Raw genomic sequence first — 13,237 nt, forward strand, 5'->3', positions numbered from 1 at the left:
GTACCATAGATCCCAGAACTCCCATATTCCCAGAAAAGCACATTGCCAACTGCTGTGTACTCTGACTGCATTTAACGGCAGGTTCAAGTTGGTGGGGCTGGGAGTATTGGGAGAAGGGAAGAGGGAGCCGTACACAGGACTACACCTGTATCTGTAGTGTTCAGGGTCTTAAAATCAGCTAAGAGCTAAGGAAAGCATTTCATAAAATTTCATAAAATTAGTTTAAAATATAATAAAATGTGCATAGAATAGCTAAATTAAGGGGAACCAGAGTTCTTGAAGTATGATGGGGATAATCTGAACCTGATTAAATTGTAAGGTCAGAGGGACACCTGGGTGGCTCGGTTGGGCAGCTGCCTTCGGCTCAGGTTATGATCCCAGCGTCCTGGGATCGAGTCCCATATCGGGCTCCTTGCTCGGCAGGGAGCCTGCTTCTCCCTCTGCCTCTGCCTGCCATTCTGTCTGCCTGTGCTCGCTTTCTCCCTCTCTCTCTCTGATAAATAAATAAAAATCTTTAAAAAAAAAAGTTGTAAGGTCAGAAAACAGCCCCTGGGAAGTTTGAACTGAATAGTCTTAGATAGCTGAGTTTTACTGCACTTACCTCAAATGATGTTATTAATAATGTCCATACTGTTCTGATGATATGATGTTTTCTTTAAAAATTAGGTAGTTGAAAGTGGTGGTCCTCAGGTTTTAAAAGGCCTTGAACAGAGGTATGTTACTTTTTTTTAACTTGGAAATAATTTCCAACCTTATATCAAAAAGCCAAGAGTTGTGCACAAAATTCTCATGAGTCTCCTTTGTTTTAGGTTGCTGGAAACAGTTCTTGGCTATATTAATGCTGTAGCACAATCCATGGAGAAAAATGCAGACAAACTAACTGTGAAATTTTGGCGGGCACTGCTGAGCAAAGCCTATGACATGTTAGATAAGGTAGGTTTTCATTTCTCCCCATCTGCTATGTTTTGTTGACTGTTTATGTCATCGTGAAATGATCTGACATACAAAGTTTTACTTAAAAAATATACTTAGCAATAAGCTTTTCTTAATATACTGCAGCTCACATGTTTCTTAGAAAAGAATCCCTTGATGGCTAGAAAGAAATTCATCTGTAAAAGGATTGTTTCCCTACCAATTATGAGAACATGTGTCTCTGTCTCAGAACATGTGTCTCATATGCTTTGAATATTCAGTCATCTAATACTGTATTGTGTTCCACTTTATTCAAGTGAAATAGAAAAACACCTCTTTAGGTGGAGTGTTGGGGGATACTAGAAATATCACTGGCCTTGACATTAGGATCACTGTTCAAAATCTAACTACAATGCTTGGAACAGTTCACTTACTCTTAGCATCAGCCTTTTTTCCTTTCTTAGATAAACATGGTTAGTAATGCGTCCCTGAAAGGTTAGTCTAAGAAATAAGAAAAAGGATCTCTAAGTGCCTGGAACCTAGAAGCTCTGCAGTGAATAGAAGTCTTTCTTATTCTGAATGGATCTTCCTTTTTAAAAAATTTTTTTGTTCATTGTGACTGCCGTCTAGGTCAATGCCTTGCTGCCCACAGAGACATTCATTGCTGTGATCAGGGGGCTGCTGGAGAACCCATTGCCATCTGTCCGCCGGAAAGCACTGGATCTTTTGAACAATAAGCTACAGCAGAATATATCCTGGAAAAAGAAAATTGTAAGTGGAGACCATACGCTGGACCCATTTACCATTCTTGGCTTTATCAGAGCACTGCATTTAACTCCCTAAGTTCATCCAGTGGTACAGTTTGAATAAGCATATCATTATCTGAACATAATGCCGTTGAGGTGCATTTCTAACATGTGATGTTAATTCTTATAGGAATTGTGATAAGAGTTCTTAGAATAGAATCTCAGCCTAGTGGAATTCTTGCTAATAAGGACCAGATGTTGTGGTTTAGCATACTGCTTTAGCATAATTCTAATCCTTTTTTGCTCCAGACGGGTAGGGTGCTTTAGATAAATACGTCCGAAATTGGTCACAAGCACATTCACTGGCTCAGTGGTAAATAAAGCAGGTGGGGAAACAGTTGCTTGTGTAGAATTGTTTGGCATAGGACGTCCTGGTCTGATTTCCATTTAGACGGTCTCAAACAGTAAAAGTGGGAAAATGTACTAGTGTTTTATTTTGCAGCTTTAATTATATGAAAATCTTGGCTGACCTCTTCAGGTTTATCGTTTCCTCAAACTGGTTCCAGTCCTTTTGGCCATTGTGCAGCATAAAAAAAAGACAGTAGAAGAACAAGCAGTAAACAGACAGACAGCATTGTATACCCTGAAGCTTTTATGCAAGAATTTTGGTGCAGAAAATCCAGAACATTTTGTCCCAGTGCTGAACACTGCAGTGAAACTGATTGCACCGGAAATGAAAGAAGAGAAGAATGTCTTGGGGAGTGCTCTGCTGTGTGTGGCCGAGGTGGCCTCCACCCTGCAAGCACTGGCCATCCCCCAGCTTCCCAGGTGGGCTGACTGGGACCTGGGATGGGAACCGTCACTTTGGGTTTCTGGTACATGTTGAAAAATACGTCAGTGGCTTTTTTGCCTCTAAGTAAAAGTTACGTAACATTAGTTATAGATGTGATCTTTGCTTCAAGCTGAAACCTACAACATTATCATATCCCTTTATGATGGTTATTGTCCCCTGATTTTTCATTCCCCTTTGGCCTACTGTAACTAGGAAGTGTAGGGGGTAAAGTCCCTCTAGAGGGCCCCATCTCTTTGGGCAAAAGCTGCATCCTGCTGCCCACATTCTGAAGTTGGATGCTCCTGCTTTGTCCTTGGCTTTGGTATTTACTAGTTGTGCAGCCCTGGGCAGTTTACTTAGTCTATTAGAGCTTTGCCATCTCTAAAACCAAGATTGTACCTCCCACATGGGATTCTGGTGGGACCATGAGTGTAAGGGTTTTCACACAGTGCCTGACACATAGCAAATGTTAAATTGAGAGACCCCGTTATTTTTAAAAATGACTGCGTAACCATGGGTACTTGGAGATCTTGCTCTTGGGCTCGTAACATGTGCAGACGCCGTTTTGTGGACTGGGCGGCGAAGTGATGTATCAGGCACAGTTTGGATTTTTTCATGACTTCTTAAAGTTACGCTGCAACTCTTGTTTTCTCATTTTAGCCTGATGCCATCATTGTTGACAACAATGAAAAACACCAGCGAGCTGGTCACTGGTGAGGTCTATCTGCTCAGTGCTTTGGCGGCCCTGCAGAAGGTTGTGGAGACCCTCCCACACTTCATCAGCCCTTACCTAGAAGGGGTCCTGTCCCAGGTGAGCCACAGTGACCTCAACATCTTGTCTGAGATGGCAGGGGTGGGAGAAGAGGACAAATTACAAAGCTAACAATTTTGATTAAGTTTTTAGTTTCTGTTTCACAGAAGGCTCTTATTTCTGAAAGCTGTCTTGCTTTTTTAGTAAAAGTTCCCTTTTTCTCTCCCATTGTCCCACTTGCTTGATTGTGACAGTGATATGGTTATTGCTGTCTTGCAAGGCTCATCTCTCTCGATTTTGCAGAATGTGTTTTATTGCCTTTCTTCTGCCTCCCTGCCATGAGATTTTTGGCATTAGGCTGGTAGAGTTGCTTTTTATTACTTACAGGAACTAGTGTGCCCTGTTTCTAACATGGATTTTTTAATCGTAAGGTATCTTTCAGAGCAGGATTCCTCTGTCGTAGTTCACCGCATACTTGGCAGACAGGCAGCGGGCCAAGTGACATTTCTAACTGAAAATGCCCCCAAATGATCCTTGTTCTGTTCTGTCATTTGCCGTCTATGAGGTTAGGAGCCTTAACTGCCATGGTGAAAATTACTTAGCTGATTCACACACTCTATAGCCAAGATTTAAATTACAACACTGCATCTGAGGAGCTTTCTAGAAGAACTGGACTTTCTCGTGGTCTCTGCATTCCTGTCCTCTAAAAAAACAAAAACAGAAACAAAAAACAGTGGGAATGGGGCACCTGGGTGGCTCAGTGGGTGAAAGCCTCTCTTTGGCTCAGGTCATGAAATCAGGGTCCTGGGATCAAGCCCTGCAACGGGCTCCCTGCTCAGCGGGGAGCCTGCTTCCCCCTTTCTCTCTGCCTGCCTCTCTGCCAAATAAATAAATAAAATCTTTAAAAAAAAACAAAAAAACAGTGGGCGTGCTCTGTGTCCTTCTGCCTTCCACCACGTACCTACATCCCTGACTCCCACCTGGGAAAGAGGCATCTATTCATTTTTCTCTACAGATATTCAGGGCTGTCTTTAAAAGGGATTCTGTCTGAAGCGCACTGAGCTTTCGGCAACCACTATCATCTGAACTGAGTTCTGTAGTGTGCAGACATTGTCAGTGAGTTCTAATACTGGCTTTGGTCACTCTTTTTGTATTCCTATAGGTGGTACATTTGGAGAAAATCACTAGTGAAATGGGTTCTGCCTCACAAGCTAATGTCCGTGTCATATCCCTTAAGAAGACACTGGCTACCACACTCTCACCCCGAGTCTTACTGCCAGCAGTCAACAGAACGTACAAGCAAATTGAGAAGAACTGGAAGGTTAGATCATACTGGGTATTAGACTTTGGAGAAGGGAGATAAAAGTACTAAAATTCTTAAGTTTTCCCTTAAAGAGGATTAATTCCTTAATGAATACATTAGTGAACTCTGAGAATATTAAAAATCGGCACATTTCTTTACTCTGTCACTGGTAGAACCACATGGGTCCATTTCTGAGCATCCTGCAGGAGCACATTGGGGTCATGAAGAAGGAGGAGCTCACCTCCCATCAGTCTCAGCTGACCACGTTTTTCTTGGAAGCCCTGGACTTCCGAGCACAGCACCCTGAAGTAAGCTTATTTCCTCTTCCCCAAATCCTAAAGTTATCTGCCTGTTTAAGAGCCAGAGAAAAATCTCGCAGTGTAACCTGTTTTATTTGTGAAAGTTGTGGAAAGCCAGATGTTAGTAATCTGGCTAATAGATCAGATGCTCTTTTGTTTTCAGAATGATCTGGAGGAAGTGGGAAAAACAGAAAATTATATCATTGACTGTTTAGTAGCCATGGTTGTAAAACTTTCCGAAGTCACGTTCAGGCCGCTGTTCTTCAAGGTATGCTTTCTTCTCCCACATCTCCTTTGTATCCAGATAGAAACGGTACAAGAGAAATAGAATAAAGTAATCCTACTTTATCTTTTTAGCTGTTTGATTGGGCTAAAACAGAGGATGCCCCAAAGGACAGACTGTTGACATTTTACAACTTGGCGGATTGCATTGCTGAAAAGCTGAAAGGGCTTTTTACTCTGTTTGCTGGCCACTTGGTAAAGCCTTTCGCTGACACCTTGAACCAGGTGAACATCTCCAAAACAGGTTGGTAGCGGACTGTAGTTCAGTGGACACCTTTACTCTTGCTACCTTACACACAGTACAGTAAGTGTAAGGAAGGTGAAGTTTTTACTTCATGGTCAGTTGACAGGCATTGAAGTGTTTGTTTCAGGGTAATGAAAGCGTGTTATGGTCAACTGATGCACTTGGGAGAGAGAATAAAGCACATGGGCGCGAACTATAAGTTCCTGAAAGGAACTGTAAGACGTTCAGACTGGCGCAGTGTGCACTACCCAGTGACCCACTTGACAGCTGCTAATTGAACTTGCCAAACTAAGTGATCTGAGAATCTTCTCCTAAAGAAGTTATGTAACCAGAGCCATTCATATTGTGCCTTCATCCTGATTGATTTATCATTTTAGAAATACCGTTCTGTTTGTGGTGGTAATAATGATTTGAACTTATAATGATTTGAACTTAAACATTGACGATTAAATTGTGAAAAATTTTTTTTCACTTTTATTCTCTCCTATCTACAGATGAAGCGTTTTTTGATTCTGACAAGGACCCTGAAAAGTGTTGCTTGCTCTTACAGTTTATTTTGAACTGTTTGTATAAAATCTTCCTTTTTGATACTCAGCATTTTATCAGTAAAGAGAGAGCAGAGGCCTTGATGATGCCCCTGGTGGACCAGGTAACCAAATAGAACCATCTCTTTTTGACAAACAATGAGGAAGCCGCCAACCCTGTTAAAAACGTGTTACTAGATCTTAACATCTACTAAAAATTACAGCTGCTGGGTTTTAATCTCCAGACTTCTTAATGAAATTTTTATTTCAAAATTGAATGGAAGGAACTTCTCTTCACAGTGGTGTGTACTAAGTCTTACTTTTGAATTTTTCAAATGAAAGGCATGATATAAGGCACTGTGGTTAGATTTTTAATTTTCTAAACTTGAATTTATTGAGAATGTTTTAGGACTTGCTGCTCTCTGGAAGAACTCCTGTCAGCTGTTCTGCTAGAGGGAAAAGAGTGATGCTAAGGGCTAGGAGAGTCTGAGCTCCAAAACGTGGTAAATTTGTTCTAGAGAGAGTACTAGAATTACACCTCGAAAAAAAAAAAAATTACACCTTTTGAGCCTGCTGCCATCATGAAAGAGAGTGAAAAATTACTTACACATTGGGTATTTTTTCAAACAGAAGGAGACCTGTTGCTCAAAGTCCTCTTCTCTCCCTCTTCATAGCTAGAAAACAAGCTGGGAGGGGATGCACGCTTCCAGGAGCGGGTGACGAAGCACCTGATCCCCTGCATCGCGCAGTTCTCCGTGGCCATGGCAGATGACTCCCTTTGGAAGCCGCTGAACTACCAGATTCTGCTCAAGACCAGAGACTCCTCACCCAAGGTAGGAACCGTGGTTGACAAGCATTGAAGCTGTGTGTGTTCACCATACAGTCTGAACAACCTTAAAGCAGTCAAGGATATTAGGACCCTGGTAAGTCTGCAGGGACACAGCTTGTCACGTAGAACTAGAGGATGCTTATGAGGTAGAAGTTTGAGCCTGACAAATTTTTGGTTTTTACTTAAACGCTATTTATAAATAACAGAAGTCCTCTCCCCACCGCAGTATGTTAGACCCAAGTACTAACATTTTGTAAATACTTCAGAATTTTGAGAAAACCTGAATTCCACTGTTTAAGTGTCTTTGTGTTCCCAGAGACAGTCTTTCAGTTTGCCACGGAATATTCCTTTGAGTTAGAGCACTGTATTATCTTCACTGTAATTTATCAGGCTTAGGATTTTGTGGAATCGTGAAAGGTAAGCAGCTCACTGGCCTGCGCGAGGATGAGTGGAAATTAAAATCCCATGTCTGAGTGTCCGTGTTTTCCAACTGGTTAGCAGAGAATCACCATTTCTCTAATTATCATACAGGAGCCTCAGTGAATAAAACAGACCAAAGTAAATTTTATTGAAATTCATAATATTTATTTATGAGAACTTGAAATTCATAATATTTATTTATGAGAACAATAAAGCTGTTTTCATGAGCCCCCAGATTTTATTTTTTTTTAAGATTTTATTTATTCATTTGATAGGCAGAGATCTCAAGTAGAGAGGAGGAAGCAGGCTCCCCACTGAGCAGAGAGCCCAATGTGGGGCTCAATCCCAAGACTTTGAGATCATGACCTGAGCCGAAGGCAGAGGCTTTAACCCACTGAGCCACCCAGGCACCCCGAGCCCCCAGATTTTAAATTGCAGCTTCTTATAAAGTTGCAGCATGAAATTTATTTTAATGTTTTGACTGTATAGTACCAAGAAAGTCTGGTTTGAACGTAGGTGGTTACAGATGCTTAAGTCATTTTGCTGTATCTGAATATTTTTTTAAATGATCCAAAAACTAGAAAGAAGACTGGTACAGCTTTGATTTTAAGCTGAATCACTGGAGGACCTGGTTGGTTTAGTCCATTAAACATGCTTTTGGCCCCTGCATTGGGCTCCCAGCTCAGCAGGGAACCAGCTTTTCCTTCTCCCTCCTCCTAGGCAATCCCCCCAGGGTGTGGGGGGCTGGTGCTTTTGCTCATGCAATAATTAATTAATTAACCTATTGATCTAATCTTTTGTTTTTCAAAGGTAAATCATTGAGTGCCTGACAACCACTTGCATTACTTCTCATAGACCAGTCATGTGAGACACCCAAACTTTAATTCTGTGCTGAGCATGAGACCAGAGCCAGTGCCCAGCCCCTCCCACAACTATAGTGGTGACACAGGGTTCTGAGGGAGGGGCCCTGCCTGAGGGGACCAGCAATGCTCTTCAGCCAGGCCAGCATCATCTCCAACAGCCAGGCGAGCCATTGAGTTCCAGCATACATAAATTTGGGATGACACTCTTCAGTTTGTGTGTAGCATTTTATTTATTTTTAAAGGAAAACGTGGAGGTGCCTAGGTGGTACAGTCAGTTAAGTTTCTGACTTGGGTTTCAGGTCAGGTCCTGATCTGAAGGTCATGAGACAAGCCCCACATCCGGCATCACGCTCAGCATGGAGTCTGCTTAAGATTCTCCTTCTCTGTCTCTACCCCAGCCTCCCACCACCTGCACTCACACGCATGGCGCCCTCTCTCTGGTAGGAGGGGGCAGGGAGAAAATGTTATAAAAACAAATTCGCATTGGGCCCCGCAGCACTGGAAGACACTTATAAAACACTGGTTTGTAGAAGGTTGCTCATATTAAATCATCATTCTTTACCTCTGTCCCTTTCAGGTTCGATTTGCTGCTCTGATTACCGTGTTAGCGCTGGCTGAGAAACTAAAGGAGAATTATATTGTCTTGCTACCAGAGTCCATTCCTTTCTTAGCTGAATTGATGGAAGGTAATTCCTAAATTACTAAGAAATAGTTAGAGTAAAATTCTATGAAAATGTACCGAGTGATAATGGGCATGTGGATAGAATGGGGTGAGCCCTTGGCTCCCATCTTCCTCGTACACTGCATCTCCCGCTGCAGACGTGGGAGGCGGAGTTCCTGATGTGAGTAGGGTGAGGGAGCGCATTAGGGGACCACCAGGTGTTCATAAGAAACTTCGTTTACACTGTATTCACTACCTGTACTTTGGTGTTATGATGGTAAGATCATCCTATATGGTTTTTCATCAACCTTAGATATTTATATCCTTGAGTATCCTGGTCCCCAGACATAGGGCTATTGTAGCAGAGTGTCTAGTGCCATTAAGATGGCAGTAGATGAGCTGCCTGTTAGTAATGACCATTTACTCCATGCTCTGCATGCAGGATACCATTTAATCCTCACGATGGGCTATATGCCATTATCCCTGTTCTCATAAAGGAAGAAACTATAGAGGCTTTATAAGAACCTAATAAAGTGGGACAGGTAGAAGTAGGGTTGGAATCCAGCTGTGTGCACTTGTGGACATATGGCACTCGTGCCACCATGCAGCCCGAGGGAGAAGCGTTCAGGTCTTACTCAGCAAGGCTGAGTAGCCAAGTAGACAGATACTTTTTCATGTTAGTGGTTCGCTACTTTTCTAAAAGTACATTCACCTCTGTTTCTTATGTCCTGGATGAGGGGCATCACTAGGAATTTGGGATTTTCATTAGTGTACCACTATGTTGAGGGACCCACGTTACTCAGCTTCCAGGTCCAAAACCAAGAAGGGAACAAAGGCAAGAAGGGGACATGCGGAGGAGGGGTTCCACGATGCTCTCTGCTGCATTTCCCTCTGGTGACCAAACAGTGGCCACAGGATGCAACACCTGAAGTATTAGACGAGTGGTTATTGAAGCAGAAGATTGGTTCAGTTTTTATTTTTGTTTTTTAGATGAATGTGAAGAAGTAGAACATCAGTGCCAAAAGACTATTCAGCAACTGGAAACCATACTGGGAGAGCCGCTCCAGAGCTACTTCTAAACCTTGGGCTTTTGGTGTTTCTTTTTCTTCCTCTGTTCAGAGGTCAGATTTTTTATATTTTTATTTTTGGGTGTTTGGTACCATATTACTTTTGGTACCCTGACCCCTATTCGGACTTCTTTATAAAACTCCTGCCTGGTTTGTGCTCCCATAGAGCCTTTCCCACCCCCTGTACAGAATGGCCGTGAGAGTAAATGGTACCCGGTGTATGTTTGCAGTCTGTGTTTGTTTAAACATTTGTTGGAGTCTTTTCTGATTGAAGTTATTGATACTATGGCTGTGTGTAAGTTGGGCACTCAGAGGTGAAAATACCTCATTTAGACAGTAAAACCTTAACTCTTTCTAGAAAGGGAGTCCTGTGTACATGTGTGCATGTTGTGATCTCACTTATGGTAGCTCTTCAAGACAAGGACACGCACTCAGCAGCGCTTTGGACTGGAAGCTATTTGGAATACTTTTCATTTTGGGTACATGACACTTCAGCCCTAATTTTTGTGTGTGTGGCCACAAAGGGAATTAGTTTTGGAATACATTTCCCACTTAGGACTAGGATTGTCGTCTTTACCCTTCAGTCTTTGGGGTGCCACAGCAGTGGGCTGTGGAGGCAGGGCCCAGAAACACTAGGTGGCATGGCTCTTCCGGGATTAGAAGTGATCGCATTTCCACCGGTGGTGATCCAAGAATTACTTGTATGAGAAAGTATCATTTGTTTCAAAGCTTTGAAGTTTTCTAATCTCTGATTGTCATGTGAAGCAAAGGCTTAAAAAAATAAAACCTGCCTTTATTCAAGGCATTTTATTTACTTATGCCTTTTTTAAAAATTTAAAGCATCTAAGAACTTCCCATAGAATGTTTAGTTTGAAAGCCTCTGTTATAGAAATTTAGTGAGGAACTGAGACAGAGAAGTAAAAGGCTAAACTGCAGCTTCAGAGATGCAGCTTGGGAGAACTGGGCACTCCCAGCTAAGAAATGTCTTGGTAATAAGATTAATTCGTAAGTGCTAACAGCTTCTTTTTAAAATACTGATTTTTTTTTTTTTTCCTGTCACAGAACTTGTCTTATGGCTTAATAATACCTTCATGTGTAACAAAAGAGCAAGCATAAGTATGGTTAGGTATTAGTGAAAACAATATATGTGGGCTTTTTTCTCTGAATGGCCTACAGTCTGCATGTCTTAGTCATGCCCTCTGATGTTCTTTTTAAAGGGGGAAAAAAAAAACAAAACCCTGGGGGATTCCTTCTACAACTTTCGCAGTGAAAGTTTGACAAGAGGCAACATAATTAACATGAATAGAAAAGAATTAAGTGTCAGAAACTTCTACCCTGAGTACGTCTAAAAAAAAATCAGATTGCTAGTTTTAGTCTTTTTGGTATATGGGTACAAATAATTTCTAACCAAAACCTGTAACGAAAATATTTCTAAATGCTGGCAGTATATTCAGCCCAGGAACTTAACATGATAAAATGATCAAACTGATTCAGCTTTTTTACCTCCTTACTCCCAAGCCTTTGAAATTTCCTGTAACAAGATCTGACCTGTAAGAACTGTACAAAGAACTTCTGCCAACTCACTTCAAAGAATAGAAAAAATTACAGAAATGCAATAATTTAACCTGCTGATACAAGTCTGATTTTAATCACTTACAGTGGAACAGTGTTTTGATCTCTGTCGCTAATGATGAGGGACTAAGCTTTAGAGCAGAAGAAAGGCAGGGTTTGTTTGCTCAGGGACAAGCAAGATTGTTACACCCCCTCTCTGCCCCAATGGTCTCTGTGTATTTTACCTTCTGATAGTGCCTATTTTATCAACAGTCATGATATCTAATCTTGACTTTGTTTTGCTAAAGTCCTGTCCCTTAAATTTTCTGTTGGGGTATGTGCAGACCTTGGACTCATCCTGAATTCAGGTACACTAAGCATTTACTGACAGAGACATCATTGGCCTTGAGACTGACATCAAGTTAATTTTAATATGATTGGTTTTGTTTTGCTGCATTTTTTGCCTTAATCTTTGTGCCGTGTTCAGATTTTGTAGTGTTAAATTATTTGGCAATGCTTACAGCTAGTAAAGCTAGGTATTTATCATGCCAAAGGAAACTGTGAGATGGAAGGCAACATCAGTCCTTTCCATTATGGGATGTGATTGAACTTTAGGTATGAAAGTGATCGCTGGAGAAGTAGAGTTTCAGAAGTTAGTTTATGTAGGTGACTTCATAGCTGAGTAATTATCTCTGGTTACTTTATGTGACTAATGCCTGTGGGAAAAGCAATGGCATGAAGTCAGAGCTCAGAAGATTCTGAGCCTGAAAACAGGGAATATTGCGCTCCACTGTATACTTCTGGCCCCACACAGTGCTGACAGAAAATAAGTACTCCCTGTATGTCAGCTTCTGTACCAACAGATACTTATTGAATGTGAAGATTTAAAAAAGAAGAGGCCAGGGTGGGAGAGAGAATAGAAAGACCTGAATAATGACTGTACGTTGCTGTTGCCTCAAATTTCCTTAATTCTGTGCTAGACAAAGCCACACTGTGTGGCAAGGACTGAGAAAGCCTAGTAGGACTTCACGTTATACAAGCTCATCTTAATATATATATATATATATATATATATATATATATATACAAATATAACAGATGCATTTTAACAAGGCCAGTGTTACATAAGTCATTTTGTATTTCAGTTTTTGTAGCAAGCATATCAGCTACCAGCTCCTTACTTCCAGTAAGTGAATATCTCCATCAATTTCCAGTGTGTCGATATCGCTAAGCTCTTTAAATCTGTGTTTGTACTCCAGGCTGTGTACACCATTTACCGCAACCTTGAATTCTCTAGCGTCACAATAAATTATCATCTGGAAGGAAAGTACACACAACATTAGTGGCTCCCCTTGGGTTTGCTTTATACCGATGTTCTCCCAGCCTGCTGCTGTTAAACTTCAGCGTCTTAGAAGTTCTTTAGTAGTCGCACCTTCTGCTTTGTCCCACTCAGGGAACTGAGTATGCTTGGAGCTTCACACTGTGCCTATGGCCTGAGGCCTTTCTTCCCTCAGCACATTACCTCTGCTGTCCCCTTTCCTGCCTGTTGTCCCCCCTCTCCTGCCAGTGTTCAGGTACTGTAATGACGCAGGAAACTGCCGCCATATTGGCACTCACAGAGAAGTGGATTCCAGCTTACGGTTGAAAACCAGGGGACCTGGATTGGGACTTTTCTGCCTTAAACTCTAGGGTCTTAGACAAATCTTATAATCAAAAACCAAGTTTTTGCACTCTATAGGATTGCACAGCTGCCTCGTGACCCTGACTTCCCTCCCAGTTCAGCACCTCTTGGTCTCCATTTGTTTCCCAAAAGCTCAGGCTTCTGTGAATCCACGGAGGAATTCGCATTCTGACAAAGATTCAGTTCCGATTCGTGACTAGTGTGAGTCTTTCAGAGATGTCTTTGCCTAAAACTCAAAACAGTGAAAACCAAAAGAAACTCCAATCCCTTTA

The 13,237-nt window shown here is 41.7% G+C and overlaps 2 protein-coding genes across 15 annotated transcripts in view; one reads left to right on the forward strand and one right to left on the reverse strand.

The window, feature by feature from the left end:
- HEATR1 (HEAT repeat containing 1) overlaps positions 1-9,962 on the forward strand; it is a 49,610-nt gene extending 39,648 nt beyond the window's left edge. The window contains exons 34-46 of the mRNA XM_082720843.1: positions 667-713; positions 810-933; positions 1,543-1,683; positions 2,197-2,486; positions 3,151-3,301; positions 4,404-4,562; positions 4,718-4,852; positions 5,007-5,111; positions 5,201-5,369; positions 5,864-6,018; positions 6,568-6,726; positions 8,583-8,691; positions 9,657-9,962. Coding sequence (XP_082576969.1) covers positions 667-713; positions 810-933; positions 1,543-1,683; positions 2,197-2,486; positions 3,151-3,301; positions 4,404-4,562; positions 4,718-4,852; positions 5,007-5,111; positions 5,201-5,369; positions 5,864-6,018; positions 6,568-6,726; positions 8,583-8,691; positions 9,657-9,745 — 1,833 coding nt within the window. The 3' untranslated portion in view covers positions 9,746-9,962. The remainder of the gene's footprint in view (positions 1-666; positions 714-809; positions 934-1,542; positions 1,684-2,196; positions 2,487-3,150; positions 3,302-4,403; positions 4,563-4,717; positions 4,853-5,006; positions 5,112-5,200; positions 5,370-5,863; positions 6,019-6,567; positions 6,727-8,582; positions 8,692-9,656) is intronic.
- Positions 9,963-12,402: 2,440 nt separating this feature from the next.
- Positions 12,403-13,237, reverse strand: part of LGALS8 (galectin 8) — a 47,551-nt gene continuing 46,716 nt past the window's right edge. For all 14 annotated transcript variants that reach the window (XM_082720856.1, XM_082720860.1, XM_082720847.1 and 11 more), the window contains one exon: positions 12,403-12,600. In XM_082720856.1, the coding sequence (XP_082576982.1) occupies positions 12,451-12,600 (150 nt within the window). In that variant the 3' untranslated portion in view covers positions 12,403-12,450. The remainder of the gene's footprint in view (positions 12,601-13,237) is intronic.

This window comes from Mustela nivalis (genome assembly GCF_964662115.1).
Source record: "Mustela nivalis genome assembly, chromosome: 2".
NCBI classification, from domain to species: domain Eukaryota; kingdom Metazoa; phylum Chordata; class Mammalia; order Carnivora; family Mustelidae; genus Mustela; species Mustela nivalis.